Source organism: Corvus kubaryi, unplaced genomic scaffold (assembly GCF_017639235.1).
Source record: "Corvus kubaryi isolate FWS band 111438036 unplaced genomic scaffold, C.kubaryi_AGA036_p1.0 121, whole genome shotgun sequence".
NCBI lineage: Eukaryota > Metazoa > Chordata > Aves > Passeriformes > Corvidae > Corvus > Corvus kubaryi.
In genome coordinates, this window is record NW_024580656.1 from 272,327 (window position 1) to 290,408 (window position 18,082).

Here is an 18,082-nt window from a genome sequence, read left to right on the forward strand (position 1 = left end):
GCGTAAGTGAGCTAAATAATCCCCTCCCGCAGGCAGGAATGTCTGGAGACTCTTTTTATCAGTCGGAAATTGGGAACTGATGACTCTTGGGCAACAAGTCCTTGGGGCTTCTGAGTGAGCCCATCATCACATTCTGAGTTTATCAGTTTAAACAAAAGGGAGAAAAGGGCAGGATGAAGCAATCAACCCTCTTTAACACAAAAAAAAAAAAAAAAGCAGGAGCAGCTGAAATCATCGAAAACTCTCATAGCTCTCACCCTGCAATCTCCTGCCAAAGACACATTCAGAGTTGTCAGCCTCTCCCCCAAGACTAATCCTCATTACTGAGCTGCCACATTCCTGGGATTTAACCAGCAACAAGACCTCATTTTCCATGAGGATCAGGCATCAATCGGCTCGGAGCTGAGTGCATCCACCTCCTCCAAGCACCACCAGCGGTGGTTTGCTCTGGTGCTCTGAACTGGGCTGTGCACCAGATAAATACTTTTGCCAAAAATATTCTGTTTCCCACAAGAAGTACCACAGAGATTTTTTTTTTTTTTCCACATTTCAGTGTTTTATTCTGGCTTGGTTGACTTGGTTCATGTAAAAATGAGCAACACCACTGCTCCGAGCTCTTCATCTCCCCACTCCAGTGTCTGTCCTTCTGTCTTCTCTGATGTGTCTCAGTGCTGAAATGAAATGGAGACAGAATTTCAAGGTGGATGAAGATACAGAAACAGAACAGGGTTACTGGACCACTTAGAGCTCAGGGCCATGGAACAAGGACACAGCCAAAGATAAAAAGCCCAGGAAGGGGATGTTACCTGGTTGGCAAACTTGCTCCTGCATCCCTGGAACGCAGCTCTGGTCCCTCAGGATCTGCTGGGCCTCCGAGGCGTGTGCCGGGTCCCTTCAGCCTGCCAAAGCAGAGAGGCATTAACAGGAGCCCTGGGCAGAGGCTGCTCTCGCCCCCAACCTCCCCACACAGCTCACAGCGCACGAGGGTCTCACAAGCCATCGCTGAACCCATCACACCACAAAGCACAGTCTGGGAAAACTGTTCCGGGCCGGCTGCTGCCCGTGCTCAGCCAGCCCATGGATTGGATCCCCTAAGCAGAGAGTTAACACTTGGACATGGCTGCTTAGGAAGTGTGGGCCATGGGAAAAAGTTAATGGCAACAAGTAGGATGGCAAAGAAAGCTACAATTAAAGTGAGCAACTTAATGAAGTCTAGGAAGAGTCTCAATAGATGAACACATATCGAGTCAGGGAGTTCGTTCCCATCTTGCTTCCGTACCTACAGCAAGACACGGCTGCATGCCCAACTCTGATCTGTGGAACTCAAGGTGTGCCACAAGCCAAAGGTTGCATACGGCATGGGTTAACGTTTTTCCAGCAGCTGACCAAAATTGTCAAAAGGAATATTTCACAGGTACATTAGACTTTCAAATGAGCTCTCAACAAGAGGAAGGATGCGGACATGAGCAAAAGGAGTTACCTCGAATTACAGGACTATTTCCACATATGAACTAGCCAAGAGAGCAGCTCTCGTCTCAGAGGTTTCTGTTGGAGGCACAACACTTCTTTTCTCCAAGGACACTGCAGTTTCCATTTGCTAGCAAAGAATTCTTAGAACTTGTAAGCAATGACACAGCTAAGCTAAGCCCGGCATTCCCCTACATCGCACACGCGCTCGGCACGCAGGGAACAGCCCAGGGACTACAGCACTTGGCTCTTCTCTACAGCTTCCCAGTGTAGGCTACAGCAGCTTTTGAGGAAACATCCATCATCCTTCCTAACATTCCGACTGCACTTCGCTCCTAGCGCACCCTCAGGTTTGTACTTTCAGCCTCTACAGACAAGTTTTGACTGTTTTATGTGAAATTTGTTGGCCAATTCAGATGTCAAGACCGATTTTAGCACTTAAATTCCAGCGCCCGGGCAATCGTCCGGCTGGCTCTGCCACTGTCCCTAATCTCCTCCTCTCGCTCCCAAGACTTTTCTTCGTCTCCAAGGGTTGTGTTGTGCAATGAAATGTAAATGTCAGGAGCAGAGTTCATTTCAGACGGTCTTTTAATAGGCTTCGTAAAGCCAAAGAAAACTGTATACAGGAATCCTTTACCACTTCAAATACAACAGCAATGGAATATGCATATTTCTTCCAGTAAAAAAGGACAATATAAATAAACATTTTCAAGAACCTCTTTATGGTAAGTTTGCAAGTCTAGTTCTGGGTCATTTACATCGTTACAACAGTAAAAATACCGTTATGCGGGTTGAACATACAAGCACGTTTCTCTTTAGATATATCAAGGTGGTTTGCCTTCCAACGGAACCCAGGCTGCATTCCTACCTTGCTACACTAAAGGAATGTTACAAAAGACGAAGGTAATGCACTTGGAAAAAAAAAAAAAAAGAAAAAAAAAAAGTCCACAGCTTGTTCAGCTTCCAGTGAACATCAGTACAAGGTCCTTTCTAGCTTAAAAGAAACGGAATTGGGGCCCCAACTTTAAAAAAAAAACCAAAAACCGAACACCTTGGCTCATTCATAGAGGATAAAATAAAATCTGAAGTGCTTTCAAAAAAGATTAAAACCACTTGAAAGCAGAGCTTTCTCCAAGACAGTCTAATCAGACCGCCTCGTCTCAGAAGCTGCCAGGCTGTGTATGACAAGATCAGAACTGATAATATTATAAAAGTGAAAATACAAGTAGATGTACTACACAATAACCATTTCAGCGAAGCTCCAAAAATCTTTATAAATACAGCCATTGGAAGGACGATCTTGAGTCAGGAAGGATTTTTACTCGTTGTGTGTAGCTGAGGACAAGAAGCAGGCACAATTGTAAAGGCACTGAAGCAAAGACAAGTTCCAGCATTTTACTCCCTTTGCATTATTCCGAGGCTACGGCTACTTGGCTACTGAGATCCCCCACCCGCGGGTCAGTGCGTTAGGGCAGCCGAGTTTGGGCTCCAGGAACACCTTTTTTTAACACTTGCTTTGCCTTAGATCCGAGCAACTCCTGCACATGCATTAAATTAGAATCTCCCGGCACCACCACGTCCACAGCCTGAGCCTGCCCCAGCTCCAGGCTCAGGCTCAGCAGGTTCAGAGTTCCTACAGCACACGGACTCAGCGCTCCCGGTCGAAGCGGGACTTACCGTAACTGTCGTAGCTGTCTCTGTAGGAGCCTCCTGAGTTCCTGTCTCCATAGCCACCTTGACTCCTGCGGGACAAACAGCACCCACTTTACAGCTGCTCAACTGCTTCTCTGCTGGTTTGACCTCCACCACAGCTTCCCCACGAGCCCCAGCGCTGGCAGAGCCCTTACCTGCTATTATAGTAGTCTCTGGAACCGTTATAGCCTCCGCTTCTGGAATCAAATCTGCTGCCGCCATAGCCTCTGTCTCCACCTCCTCGGAAATACGTGCAAATTAGGGGTTTTTTTAAGCATTCTGGTAAGTGACACACCCCACCCCCCCCCCATCCAGGCATTACGACTGACCTCCCACACAACACTCACCTCTGGAGAAGCCACGGCCCCGGCCTCGGCCCCCGCGGAAGAAACCCCGGCCCCCCGAGGACCCCCCTCTGTAGCCACGGGATCTGTTCTCGGAGGATTTCCCAGCCTGGTCAACCCGGATCTGACGCCCGTCTACAGACTAAAACAGAACCACAATTAGCCAAACCAAAATATTTAAATAGCTAAGCACATGCAGAACGAGCTGTACGATTTACTGCTGCTCACAAATTAAACATGTATTTCATGCCCCAATTAACTCAAGTAGGCAAGGAACTGACATATTAATTGTATTTACAGGGATTCCTATGAAGCCACTATCTCAGTCATCCAGATTCCATCATGGAACTTTATCAATCTATACTCCTAATATATATTTATACACAAATTCACGCAGCCCGACTTTTTACATCTCTATCATTTCATGTCCGCAAGACACTGGCATTTATCTGTTTTTCCATACAGCCTGAACAGCAGCACACATCTGATTCCCTTCCTACATTACCGGAAATGAAGAATCAGCTCCAGAGCCTCCTCACCTTTCCATTCATGGCCATCATCGCATCTTTTGCATCATCGATATTTTCAAAAGTAACAAAGCCAAAACCTCTGGATCTCTGAGTCTCTCTGTCTTTCACCACCACGACTGTGAAAAGGAGAGGCAGGAAATAAATAAACCCATCGCACGAGGGAAATTTAACAGATTAAGGGAAACCATCCCAGCTTGGCTCTGCAGTCTCACCTTCAGAAATCTGTCCGTATTTAGAGAAGACTTGCTCCAATGACTGCTCATTGGTGTCGAAACTGAGCCCGCCGACAAAGAGCTTTCCCTCATCTGATGCCATTCTGACCTGCCAAACCAACGGAACCGAGTCAGCGACTCAAAAAAACCCCATATCCCCCGCGAGGTCTGAAAGATTAAATCCTTCTACCGCCACCTATAACAACACCGATGTGAGCTCACACTCCCGGACGCCTTATGCGCCTCTGAGCCCACGCCTTATGTGGCAGAGGAGTCTCCCTCAGGGTGGCGAGGAGCCAAGGCCCACAAGGGGCTCCGCGGGGCTCAGCACCGCGGCCGGGCCCCGGCAAAACCCACGGACGGCTTCGGTCCCGCCAGCCCCCGGTGCGACCCCCAGCCCCCGCCCCTTCGGGCCCAACGCGCATGCGCGCCCCGCCGCGCCCCCTACCGACCTTCCCCGCGCAACGCCGCCGCCGCCGCCTCTTCCTCCCTCCCGCCCGCCGCCATTTTGCACGGCCGAGGCCCGTCGCCATTTTGTTTCTGCGCGCGCCTTTCCCCCCGTCGCGGACCCTTCCCCCACACGGCCCAGCCGGGCCCGCTCCGTCGCGCCCCCCGTGCCCGCAGACGGCACCGATCGGCGGGTCGGGAACCGCGGCCCAGCCTCCCGCGAGACCCGACCCTCCGGCCCTACGACAAGGCTCCGCTCACCGCGGCCCACCCAGCCCGGCCCGGCCGCGTCCGCGTCCGCCCCGCGCGACTGCGCTCACCGGTGCCCGGGCGGTGCGGAATCCACACAACACTTCAAAGCCTCAGCGCAATGTACGGCGAGCCTGGCGGGGCGGCGCCTTATAAACGCCCGCGACTCGGCCCGCCTATCTCATGAATATGCAGATGACCCTCGCTGCAAGGCGGGGTGATACGTCACCAAAGCGCTGCCGCCGCTGCACCACCCGATTGGGCGGGACTTCGTTAATATTAATGAGCCGCGGCGGGGGGCGAAGGGAGGGGGCGCGCACACAAAACCGCAGCGTGGCCCCGCCCCCTCCACCCACGTGGGGGCGGGGCGCGATGGACGGCATCGATTGGCTGCGCGCGCGGAGGCGGGCGGGAGCGCCCCTGTGAGAGGGAAGGAAGTGGAGGCCGCTGATTGGTCAGGGGCCGCCGTCGCCACGCCCCCCGGCAAAGGGGGCGTGCCCACACTGCCCCAGTTTCGCGCCCTTCTCGCACTGCGGCGGCGGCCGCAGACAAAGGGCTGCCTCAGGGGCTGCCGCCATCTTGGGCACTGAGCGCTGCCCCCGGCCCGGCCCCGGCGGCTCCTCCCGCTGCGGCCCATCCGGTCACCGCCCCGCTCAGGGGGCTCGTCCTGTCCCCGCCAACTAGCCCCCGGGGCGGCCGCCCTCCTCCGTGTCCCATGGGGAATGATCCTTTCCGCCGTCTCCTTGCACTGTTGTCCTACACGCACTCGTGAGAAGTAGCCAAAGCAACAAAGTTTTCTTCAAAAACAAAAGGTCTTTGCTCAGCCCGTTTTCACAAAGATTGAAGTCTTTAAAAGCCCATCCTGAGGTTTGACAAAGGTGAGAATGCCTTCAGCAGTAAAAACTTCCGTATTGAAAGAGGAAACTGGCAAAGCCAAAGACGTGTCTCAGCGAGAAGCTACACAGCTTTGAAAGGCCTAAAAATAAAAATTTTTAGTGTTTCATACAATAATTACAACTTCGTGTAGAAAAGTGTTTGGAAACATTGGAGAGGAGGAAACGCACGTGAAGAAACAGATTGGAAAGGAGGAGATGCATGGGAGGGAATAGCAGCGTGAAGGAAACAAGGGAAGGAAACACAGCAAGGACAGGGCTGTGGTGTCACCGTGTGTGTCCTATGTCTGAGGACAGGACTGGACACATCAGGGGTCACTCTGTGTGTCCCCTGTCCCAGACAGGACCAGCCACGTTGGCTCTACCTCCAGAAACTCTTTGTAATTCGCGTTGCAGTTCGCAGCAGGAGTTTGCAGCCACCGGCCACCCTCCTTCCTTCCTTCCGCCCTTCCCTCCCAGCATTCCCAGTCAGATCCCGGCTGCACAGAAGAAAATCACTGAAGTATGGAAATCACCACTCTTTGGTGACCGATTTCCAAGCCAGGTGCTGAGACAGAGGAAAAACAAACCACGGGGAGATGCAAAGAAAGAAACCTGCCTGTGATTGCTCTGTCCGAGCAGTGATCACCCATTCCCTGCCTCCCAGAGCGTAGAAATCAGGCTTTTCCTCCCTGATTTGTTGTGTTCCCTTGGGGATCTGCAGGAAAAGGGCAGTTTGTACATAGCTTAGACAGTAATTACGAAACCGAGAGACACCACATCAGTGGTTTTTCCGAGTTCACAGGGTCATAGGGACAGAATGCTGCCACCAAAGCGCTCAAAAACATATAAAAAACCCCAACATTGATGTCAGACCAAGCCAATATTATTATTTTCCTACCATAAAAAAATTTACTCACTTTCCTAGGCCTGGAGGAGCAAGGAGACACATCTGCTGTTACTGCAAATTGATTTTTGCCCTTCAAGAGAGGAAAAGATCCCGGCCCTGCACTCACAGGCACAGCACTTTGATTAAATTAGAGACCCATTAACGTGAGCCTTTCTGGTCCATGATGAGGGCAGATAAAGTGACCTTGATGCACAGAGTCATTTTCCAGCCTGGGATGCTGCAAGAGGAGCAGCACCAGCCCAACACCAAACCTGTTGCAAACCTCGAGGGACAAACACCAGGATTCACTGGGATTTGACTCCACACAAAGCCAGACAGGTCGGGTGTTGTGCAAATAACACCGAGAGCCTTTGCTGCTTCACGGGAATTTGAGTCTGAGCAGGATGAAGGGCTGCTGGGAGCAGAGGAGCTCCTGTGAGAGGGAATGGCGAGCACAGCCCTGCTTGGATGTGTCCCAGAAGTGTGATTTCTGTCTCCCTGGGGTGTGTTGATGCTTTTGCTTTGACAGTGAGAGTCACCCAGTGATACACGGCGAGAGCTGAACTGAATGCGTACTCTGGCCCCAGCGCTGCTGCTGCCAGGAGGTTTCAGTGCTCCATATCATTCCTGACCCAGGGCATCAGGCGTGGATTTGATGATCCTCATGGATATTCCATGATCAGGCTGCACACAGGGGCCACAGCAGCCCAGTGTCACCGGCCCAAGGGGCTCAGGGACATCTCTGCATGTACCACGGGTTGAGCTCTGGCAGGTTGCACTAGTCCTTGGGGCAGTTAACTAAGCACTGAAACAGCCCAGGATTCACGTCCTTAGAGCAAACCTCCTGCAGCAGAAGGGCCCTGGCCAGGGGTCCCAAACAGGCAACACCACATAGGAGACTCAGAGTTCGCTCCTGTGTGAGTTCCAGACCTGAGCACCCACGGGTGTTTTCCCTGGCTGAGCGCCAATTTCGGTGACCGGGAGCTGGTGGTGATCAGGGCTGTGGCTGCAGTGACCCAATATGACAAAAGTGCCGGCACTTCCTTAGGGAGTGCAAATATCCGCTCTGGAGCAGAGCTGTGTGTGTGTACAGGTGCAGCCATGGGAAATCGTGAATCACCAGAGGCTGGAGGGACCTCAGGGATCACCTGGATCTGATTCAAGCAATCCCCCCCCCCACATGACTGATGTTTTTATCACCCATTTTTTAAAGCTTCCAAGGGCAGACAGAGGTTGTAGGACCAAACATCCTGTTAATGCAAATCCAGTTTCCTGGAAGTGTTGCCTGTCCAGCAGCACAGCAGGGATAGTGCCACATGGAAATGCCATGGGGGAGGAGTGATGTGAGGAGTGGTGCTGCCCTCCTTCCTTCACCCCGTGCCATTTCCACATACACATGAACCTCTCTCCTGCCTCCGGCACATCCCGCAGCCAGACAGCTCCTTCCACGGCGCCAGGGGCTTCTCTGGGGATCCCCACTTTGCTGTGGTGTTTGTCGGGACCTTTCCCAGTCCCTGCACTCATGGCCCGTTTCCAGGGCACACGGAATTGCCCAGAGCCGTGCAGCAGCCGAGCCCAAACCTGCTCAGCAGCCCCAGCACCTGCTGAGGAGCCAAGGGCAGGCAGCCCCCGCCCCGGGCACTGCTTTGATGAGGTTCCCAAATCCCGGAGCAGCTCCTCCGGTGTTACCGCTGCGGGCCAGGGCTGGGGAGGGGAGTCCCCGGGGGGAGGACAGGGCAGTGGGTGCCACGTCTCGTGTTCTGGGGCTGTGTTTTACCCTGGACTGGGAGGGAACAGAACCCTCCAGGCAGCGCCCCCGCCCGCTCCGGGCTCCAGCACCGCGTTCCTGCCCCCAAGCCTCGGCGAAGCCCCTGGGACCACCCTCCCTGCTCCCAGGCACAGCGGTGGGAGAGCTCTGCACGCCCCAGCACATCCTGCACGGCGCAAGAGCCGCCTCCTCTGCCTTTGTTTTTGCTGGGATTGCAGGAAAGGAGGGAATGTGAGGCTGGACTGAAGCAGGGCTCATCCCTGCGCCTCCACTCCATCCATCACCAAACCTCTGGCTCCTTCCTGGTTTCCCTGCAAGATCAGCTTATACCACGAGCAGGGAGGTGCCACAGGGAAGGCACACGGAGTCTTCCCAGCACGGGAGCCCTCACTGCCCCCAGCACAGGAACCCTCGGTGTCCCTGGCATGGAAGCCCTCGCTGTTCCCAACGTGTCTGGCCCATCGCAGCCTTGGTCCAGCCTTGGACCCAGGAGCAAGGAGCAAAACACCAAACCATGGCTGGATTAGGGAACTGGCAGTCCCAAAGCGCCCCAGGGAAAAGAATATTCCCTTCTCCCTTACTACAGTCCCCGAGGGAGTTGCTCATCCAGCTTTGCAGTTGGAAAGAAAAGCCCTGACGCAATCCCGCCGTTGCCATGGCGAGGAGCGCGGCCGCTGCGCTTCCCTGTGACCGGGATTTACCGGGTTGTAGGACAAAGCCACAGGGAACGGGGGGGACAGGATCCGCGGGGATCAGATCCGTAGCAAGTGGGGGAAACCGATCCACAGAGAGCAGGAGGATCGGATCCACAGGGAGTGGGGGAATCGGATCCACAGGGAGCAACGGGATCGGATCCACAACAAAAAGGTGCACGAGATCAGGGCTGGGACACGTTGCCCGGAGGTGACGGGGGGTGGTGGTCACAGCAGCGTCGGGATACCCAAACTGGAGTATTAGGAAATGAGCTGAGGTCAGCAGGGATTCGGGATCAGGGATACCGGTGCACCCAGCTGGAGTCAGGGCAGGATTCAGAGCTGGGAATGCCGGTGCACCCCCAGTTGAGGTCAGGGGGAACTCAGGGTTGGGAATGCCGGTGCACCCCGGCTGAGGTGAGGAAGATGGTGAAAATAAGCATGTGGTAACCATGGCAACCATGTAACTGCCTTGGCACTGAGCAGCAGCTTTATCAGGGCTGGTGCTTCCCAAACAGATTATGGGAAACCAAATCCTGTGTGTCAGACCGTCCCTACCTGCCCAGAAACAACTGCACCCAGCGGCTCCAGCAGCAGCCTCATCACTCCTCACGGGCCACACTAAGGTGTCACTGTGACATTTTTGCCCTTTTCCACGAGCACTCCCAGCTCACCAGCACAACATTCCAGCCACTGTCACACATCACTGCTTTTCCAGCACAAACCCTTAACCTCCCAGCCCTGCTACACCGTAGAGCCTGGCCATGCCATGGGCGGCATGGTCCAGGGCAGCAGCACTGGCTGCTCGCTCCCACGAGACCCAAAACTTCTGGGAAAACACGGGTAGGGGCTGCTCCAACTACTTCCCTGTGGGTGGGCTCTCCCCTACATCTGCCAGGGTCCCCCTGCATGGAACGCAGCTGCTCCGGTGTGGGAAAAGCAGCAGCGCCAGCGACGTGCACTTTCTCGCTCCCACCTTCCCTCCTGTCACCCTCCCGGCTGCATTAAGGACTCAGCTCGGTTATATAAGCACTCATTAATCATCGTCTAAGAGTATTTGCAGCATCGAGTTCTTAAGGGCAGGAGATGCTATCCCAAGGACAGGACAAACAGCCTCTGACCGCCTGACACCGGGCGACCTTGCAGGACAGAGGGCTGCGGACGCAGGAAGAGTTTATCACAGTCTGCAGGGGAAAAGCTGCCAGGAATCAGGAACATCGTATCCCTCCCCAGCAAGGGGTAAAGTACACACCGAGGGGGGCCAGCCCAGGTGTTGAGGGAAACTGGAGCTTTTCCAAACCCTTCGGGCTCCTCCACACATTCCCTCAGGCACTGCCTCACATTGGGGTTTGCTGCCACGATATGCAGGGTAGCCTTTGGTCCAGCTCCTTCCACAAGGGTGCTGGGGCTCCCCAGAATCCCGGTGTCCCCCCCCTCGCTCCCTCTGCTCCTCAGCAATTCACTGCGTGCTGCTGTTTCCCTGCAAGGACACGTGAATCACCTTGAGCCCTCCCCGAGTGATTTTATTGCCATCGGCACGAGGGGCGGCCCGGCGGAGCGAGCCGGGATCTGCGGGAACAGCCGCGATTGCAGAAATCCCTGAACTGCAGCATCAACGTTTTTTCCTGCCCAGAAGGTTCCCGCGCCCTCGCATGAGCTCATCCTGCACCGTCCCCTTTCTGCGCCTCCCGTAACCCAACCTCTCCCAGCCCCGCGCCGCAGAGCAGGAATGAGACACGACAGCGGAGCAGATTCTTGGCTCCCTGGGTCACTCTCCCCGCGCTGCCTCTCGGGAAGCTCGAAGTCATGCGACTCCTTCTCTTTTTTTCCCCTTAAGGTGGGGAAACGAGTCGGGAAAGTTCCCCCGCTCTCCCCCCTCGCGCTGATCCGAATGGAGGCAGGTAGAGACAGCGTCTCTGCCTCCAGCAGCACCACACCTGCCCTGGGAGCCGGGCGTTCCACAGGGAAAGGCCGGATCCTGGCACTGCACAGGATGGTGCCACCCAGCACAGCTGCCCTGAGACAGGGGAGCGACTCCTGGAGCAATGAGCTTTTTGGGGGAGCTTGGCAACGCTCCTGCCAGAGCAGCCAAGACCCCCAGCGCCCATCGGGGTGAGCTGAAGGGAAGCGAGGGCTGATCTCCCCACTGCCACCTCCTCGGGATGGCAGTGCCACGTAGCCCCGCACCGCTGGAAATCCTCCTCCCACAATCCCCAAAAGCGCTGGAAGAGGCAGCTGGCTGCTCCCAGCAGCCCGGAACTGCCTCAGAAAGCTGAGCTCCCCCGGCATCGCTGCCGTGCCGGGAGCTGGACGTGACCTGCTTCCCAACGCAGCGGGATGGAGGATGGGATGGAGCTGCGGGATTCATGCCAGCCCCACGTCCGCGAGAGCAGCGGGGGCCACCAAGAACTGACACCAGCCCCCCCGCAGGCTGAGCCCCTTCCCCATGGCTCTAAAAGCCCAGAAAATGCTTCATTCCCTCCCGGCTGCTGCGTGACCCCATCGCAGCTGGAGGGGCACAGGGTGGAGGGGGATTTCATCTTTAGCAGCGTCTCAGAGCCCCCGCCCCTGCTGCCTCACACTGGCAGTCCCTCACCCCAGCCCGGAGGGTTCTGGTGTGGGCCGGGGGCTGGCAGAGAGAGCTGCCATTGTTCGGCACCCAGGGGGTCCCTGCCGCGGCCCCCCGGCAGCGTCCCACGGGTGCCGGGGTGCTGAGCGCTGCCGTGGCCGTGGCAGCAGAGGGCAGCCACGCTACACGCACCGATCCTGCCCACGCGGCACCGCACGCGTGTGCCCACACAGCCCACGCGTGTGCCGCGGCTGCGCTGCACTCACCGGCAACCCCGTGTCACCCCCTGCCCTGGGGTCCTGCCCGCGTTCCCCTCCAGCTCCCGGCTGCAAACCAGGCTGATCCTGGCACCCAGCACCCCCTCTGCACCCCACAATCCCACCACAGGGCTGTAGGCACCAGCAGCATCAGGCTCTGCCCACGTCCACAGGGTTGAACACGTGTGGCCGCGGCAGACGTGGGCTCCCCACGTGGACCCCCAAGTGCAGTGGTCGTGGGTGGCCTGGCAGAGGGTGCAGGGCACAGCAGGAGCTGCCTGGGGACAGGCACTGCCTGCCCGAGCCCTCCAGCCTCATGCAGAGCTGGTCACAGGGCTCATCCCGGGGTCTGCAGCCACCCAGCTGTTCTGGAGGCAGTGGGTGGTCCCGGGGCTTCCCTGGCACACGGCCCAGTTCTGGCCCCCACCCCATACTCCCCTCATGCACCAGAGCCCCACACACACACCAGACCTCCCGCAGCCCCCCCAGTGGGGTCCCACTGCCTGTGCGGTGCAGTCACCAAAAAATGCTGGGTCCCCCAGCCCCCCTGCACAGAACATACGTGTGCAGGAACTCACACACCAGGTACCTGCACCCCCATCCCAGCGCAGAGGCTGCTGCCGGGTGTGTGTGGGGTCACCTGCCTGCAGAGCCCCACACGTGTGTGACCACAAACAGGGTGTGACGGTGCTGGCTGGACCCAGCACCATGCGGGAAGGGGCAGAGGTGGTGGCAGTGTGAGATACCCCCCATCCCCAAGCTGCCCCTGTCCCCAGGTGACCGTCTGTGGAAGGGTGAATCCCATGCCGCCACTGCCTCGGTTTCCCTCCCGGCACTGCTGCAGGAAGAACCAGACAGTGCCGAGGGCCCTGTCTGCCAGCAGTGCCCCAGGGTGGGGTCCCTGAGCCCCCACAGCCCTGCTCATGCAGAGCACATGTCAGTTCTTGCATGTGTGCACACCCAGACACGCGTGCACATTCTGCGCTGGCACCGTGCACTCACATGTGCAACCGCACACCGGGAAATCCCACACCTGTGCCACCACACACCTGGAAAGTCACATGTGCACAATCCCACGCGTGGATCCAGCCGGCCCCCCTGCCCTGCCGTGGGCCTGGGCCCCTCGGCAGCCCCGCACCCGCTGCGCCCCATTGCAGCGTCGCCGTGGCAACGCTCCAGATTTATCAATGGAGACACTGCGGAAACGCTCTGGGGGAGGCGGGAGGGAGGGGTGTTCTGTGGGAGCTGGCAGGGGACAGACGGACAGACGGATGGCTGGGGGGGCTGGGGTGCAGGACAGGCTGTCGCACTTGCAGAGTGATGCACACGCGTGTGCGTGGGTGCACTGTGCACACACACGTGTGCGAGGGGAGCTGCAAACGAGGGCGGCTGAGTACTGTGGCTCTTCCCTGCACACCTTCCCCAAGGTTTCCCCAGGCCCTGGGCACAGCCCTGGGGGCTGGTGGGGGGCTCTGTGCCCTGTGTGGGTGCAGGGAGAGGGTCCTGAAGTGAGGCAGCCACTCCCTACCTGCATCCCTGCCTGATCTCCTGTCCTTGTGGCTGCTGAACAGTAGCAAGGGACAGAGCCAGCAGCTCCCAGCTCTGAAGGGGGCCAGGGCCGATCCAGGAGGGGGGAACCCTGATCGCAGGGAAATGGCCAACAGGTACCAGGGGTTATCAGGGCTGCGGGGCTCCCCCTTCCTGGGGAAGTGCTGCTGGTTTCACACATGGGTCGTGACTCAGGCACCCGACTCTATTCCTGTCCAGTCCCTGACTCAGCGTGTGGCTCCAGGCAGGACACACTCACGCCAGCCCCACACAGCCGGCACGGGGAAGAGGAAGCAGCTCAGGGACTCCCAGAGCAGCAGTGTCCCCACCCAGTGTGGGCTCCTTGCCCTGTCCCCCCACAGCAAGGCAGGAGCACCCAGGGCACCTGCGCTGACCCCCAGCCCTGCAGCCTTTGGCCTCAAAGGCTCTCCCTCCTGTATGAGGCACCCGGATGCCGTGGGGATGGGCACAGCTGCCCACACCCTGCACCCAGCAGGGACCTTCCCGGCAGCTGTTCCAGGAAGGGCTGGAGAGGAGGAGACGGGGATGGGATGGCGGGTTCACACCAGCTCAGCACTTTCACAGCTCTCGCCAGCCCCGGCACACCCGGCTCATCACATGCCTGCTCACACCCACCCCCTGCGCCTGCCCCGGGCCCCCAGCCAAACCCACAGCAGAAAGGGTGGAAAAAAAATCCAGTAAGCGACTGACCATTTTCCAGCTTCACCACAAAACGTTCCTGACGTTCTGGGTGCGTGCGTGCACGAGGTCCCAGGTCACAAGGTGCTGGCAGTGGTGGCACAGCCCCACTGAGGATTGAGGACATGATGGACCCTGTGCTGGGGCACAGCTTCACTCACAGTCCCACAGCACCGGCCACACACTGGCTCTGCCCTGACTGCAGCAGGGCTTGGGGAAGCAATTTTGGGCTGAGAACAGACAGAACTGGCTCAGTAATGAGACCTCCAGGTCAGGGGTTGCAGGAGCAGGACAAGCCAGAGCCAGGCAGTCAGCTGCCACTCCAGAGCTCGCTCCCAGCCCAGTGGGCACGTAGCCGAGCCGCAGGGTGCCCGGGCAGGCCGGTCATGCCGTGAACCGGGCAGTTGCCTGCAGTTGGGTTTTACGCCTGCCGGCCCAGGGAGAGGCCGCACAGCCCCAGCCCAGGTGAGCCTGGACCATGGAAATCCCCAGCTGCCAGAGCCAGGTGCCTGGCCCTGGCCACTGCAGCTCCTGCAGCGAGGGCAAAAGGCAGGTGTTCGGAGATCCCCGGAATTGCCAGTGCCCATCAGCCCCTGCCCCGCATTCAGGACCCTCGGGTCTGTCCTGCTGGCTGCAGGGCAGGGGTGCCCCGTGCACCTGTGTGTGACACCGCACGTGGCAGCAGCTCCGTGACTGCTCCTGATGCCGTGATCACTGTGGGAGATCAATGACCAGGGTGCACCAGCAGCTCCCTGGTGCCGGGACGCGGAGGAAGCTGCCACCGCAGCTTCACACGGACTCGCCTGTTTGTTTGTTTAACACATGAGTCATTCCCCGATCACGGTGTCCCCGATCAAGGCGTCCCCGTCCCCATGTCCCCATCCACACTCCACACCTGCCTGTGCTGACTCACCAGTGGGCATGACCCCCCCACTGCCACCCACTGGCCCCCAGCCCCACCGAGGGGGCTACAGCCCCACAGAAACACATGGGATCCGCTCAGGAAGGCAAACGCCGCCGTGCTCAGCAGCCCCTGGGAGCTGGCGAGGGCCAGGGTTAAGAGGGTTTGGCTGAGGGCAGCAGCAGCAGCAGCACCGTGCCAGGTCACGGGCAGTGACATGGGGGCAGGAGGCCACAAGGTAGCGTGGGCAGAGTGGGTCAGGGTGAGCTCGGCAGAGCCGGGGTGGCTGCATCAGTCATTGTGAAAGTGAATCTGGTGAGCAGGGCCTGGGAACCGGTGAGCGGGAAGGGGACAGCTGCTGCACCTTGCTCTGACTCACAGAGGCTGCCCGTGCCGTGGCACCACGTCTTGGGCACTGCGTGGCACCACCAGCACAGCACCCTGGGCACTGTACAGTGCCACTGACCCCCAGCACAGTGCATGACCCTGCTGGCTCCTGGCACAGCACTCTGGGCATCACATGGCACCACTGATTACCTTCCTCTGCAGCCACTTGACCCTGCCCAGGTCCACAGTGCTTCCTGCATGATACTACAACACCCCAGACCCTTGCCCAGCACTGGGCTGAGAGCCAGAGCAGCTGCGGAGCCCGGTGCTAGCGGTGGCTGAGCGCCAGGGGCAGGTGGAGCTGCAGCCACAGCCCAAATCCACGGCAAACCCTGGGCAGGTGGAGCAGCCCTGGCCCCCCACGCAGAGAGGACGCTCCCGCCCCCCGGCTGGAGCTCGGGGTAGCGCCTGGCACCGCTGCCCGGGGGTGGCAGAGCCGGAGCCGCCCGAGACACCCAGGAAACGTGCCCGATCCGGAACCCCACGCCCAGCTGGGGCGGGAGCTGGGGCGTGCGCGGTGCCACCCCGAGCCCGGGGCATCTTCCTCCTGCACGCCCGAAGGCACCGGTTCCCAGGGACCCCGCCGTCCCCACGGCCCAGGGAAGGGACCCGTGCCGCCAGCACGGCTCCGAGCAGCCCCACGGGGACCCCCAGCACCCCCACTCGCGTCCCGCCGGGCCGGCCGCAGGTCCCGCGGGCTCCACGTGGCCGCGATGGCCGGAGCGGCCGGGGGGTGGGGAGCGGCAGGAATCCAGGACTGAGTCACGGCTTCCTCTGCGAGCCCGTGAGTCATCCCGGCAGCGCCAGGCGCCCGGGCCCGGCGTGCGGAGCCCGCGACGCGCACACGTCTGCATGTGAGGGCAAACCCCCGCGTGTAGGGGGGCTCTGCACACCCGCCCCGGCGGTGGGCTAGGTGCAAACACTCACACGGATGTGCCCGAGGGCACAAGCACCAACACACGTGTGCACACGTGTGCTCTTGACTGCCCATGTCCTCCACATGCACAGATTCGGTCGGGAGAGCCCGTCTGTGCAAGGCACACGCGAGTGCAGCCGTGTGAGGATCCATGCTCAGCCCCACGCTGATCTGGGGCACTGCCCTGTCACGCTTGTACATCGGCCTGTGGGGCTGGGGCTCACCTGTGGGGCTGCAGCGGCAGCTTCTCCTGCACCTGTGATTGTGGCTTCTCACTCCCGATGCCCTGGAGAGGAAGAAGAGGCCGTGGGGAGAAGCTGTGTCCAGCTGCAGCTCCCCGCTGTGCCCCTGCTGCATGCCAGAGCTTTCTGCCACCACCTGCACAGCCCCCTGTGCAATAGGTGTCCACAGCACCACATCTGTCCTCCCCACACAGTTGGACCTGAGGTGCACAAAAGGATGGCTGCAGGGTCTACACAACCCCCCACACATGCAGCCGTGGGTGCACACGTGTGACCTGCACACACCCTCACATGCAGGACTGGGACAGCCCCTCTGCCACCCGGCAGTTCGCACCCACAGCTCCCCGCTGGCACTCAATGCACTCCACAGGAGGTTTCGGGGTGGTCGCCCCCACTCTGGGGGAAAAAACTGCACTCTGCAGAGCCGGAGCTCAGTGCCACGACCACAGAGACAGGGGGTGGGCTGGGAGCGGGGGGTGGGGAGGGAAGGTCAAGGTTATGCTGCGCCAAGCCCGGCCCACGATGGAAACCGCCGGGGCCGGGCTCCTACCCCAGCCCCGGGGAGCGAAGGGGGGCCCTCCCCGCCGACGTGGCAGCCGCTGCCCGAACCTCGGCGGGACTGAGCCGGCGGGAGCCCCCCCCCTGCCTGCAGCCGTGCGAACGAGGGGACCCCCGGGCGGAGCCCCCCGGGCTCTTGTCGCCAGGAATCCCCCCCCATACACACACAGAGGCTCACGGACCCCGGGGCGGTCCCCGGCCCCCCCAGCGCTCCGGCTGTGCAGTGGGAGCGGGGGGGGCGGTTGCTACGGTAACGGGGCTCCCCGCGCACCGGGATGAATGGGCCGGGAGCGCGCGCGATCTATGAATGAACGAGCGGGGCCGGCAGCACGGAAAGCCCGGAAGGGTGCACGGAGCGGAGCCTGAGGCCCAGTCCCGCCTCCCGGCCGGGACCGCCTGTCCACGGGAAGTTCCCGCCCGCCCCGAACCCCCCCCGAGCTGCGACCTCAGCTGTGTCGGGAACCGGGGTTGGGACTCGTGGGGTGCCTGGTGCCGTCCCGCTCCCTGCCCGCTGATCCAGGCCGGGCTTTGCCGCCGCGGCGGGCAGGGGTCCGGCGGGCCAGGGGGAACACCCGGCCCGGATCCGGCGGGCGGAGGGGAACGGGGCAGGACCTGACTGTGCCCCCGGCCCGGGACAGCCCCAGACCTCGGCGCCCCTGTGGCCAAGGGGCTCCAAAGCTGGACCTCACCTCGTTCACCCCTGGTACCCCCAGGGCTGATCCCGGTCATGGCTGGGTGCTGCTGCTGGGACTCCCGACGGGACCCCGGCCGCGGGCTGCCCTTCCGGGCTCTGGGGTACCCAGGGCAGAGCGAGGGGGTCCCTGGGGGAGCCTCGGCTCCTTC

At 59.5% G+C, this 18,082-nt stretch overlaps 1 protein-coding gene across 3 annotated transcripts; it reads right to left on the reverse strand.

The window, feature by feature from the left end:
- Positions 1–528: 528 nt before the first annotated feature.
- Positions 529–5,255, reverse strand: LOC121666993 (cold inducible RNA binding protein). 3 transcript variants are annotated; one of them, XM_042033267.1, is made up of 8 exons: positions 5,013–5,255; positions 4,246–4,354; positions 4,043–4,149; positions 3,507–3,645; positions 3,315–3,399; positions 3,145–3,209; positions 807–899; positions 529–671 (listed from the first exon to the last, which is right to left on the reverse strand). In XM_042033267.1, exons 2-7 carry the CDS (start codon positions 4,346–4,348, stop codon positions 895–897), a joined length of 504 nt encoding a protein of 167 aa, XP_041889201.1. In that variant the 5' UTR covers positions 4,349–4,354; positions 5,013–5,255; the 3' UTR covers positions 529–671; positions 807–894. The 3 variants fall into 3 exon arrangements, with proteins under 3 accessions (XP_041889201.1, XP_041889110.1, XP_041889026.1); XM_042033176.1 differs by lacking the exons at positions 529–671; positions 807–899 and adding an exon at positions 2,038–2,802; XM_042033092.1 differs by lacking the exons at positions 529–671; positions 807–899 and having other exon boundaries at positions 2,038–3,209.
- Between the last annotated feature and the right edge of the window lie 12,827 nt (positions 5,256–18,082).

Coding starts and splice junctions, on each gene's coding strand:
- LOC121666993 (XM_042033092.1), bottom strand. CDS start 4,348: ATGGCATCAGATGAGGGAAAGCTCTTTGTCGGCGGGCTCAGTTTCGAC. Junction 3,400..3,506: donor GGGCCGTGGCTTCTCCAGAG/GTGAGTGTTGTG, acceptor CGTATTTCCGAG/GAGGTGGAGACAGAGGCTAT. Junction 3,210..3,314: donor AGAGACTACTATAATAGCAG/GTAAGGGCTCTG, acceptor TTTGTCCCGCAG/GAGTCAAGGTGGCTATGGAG.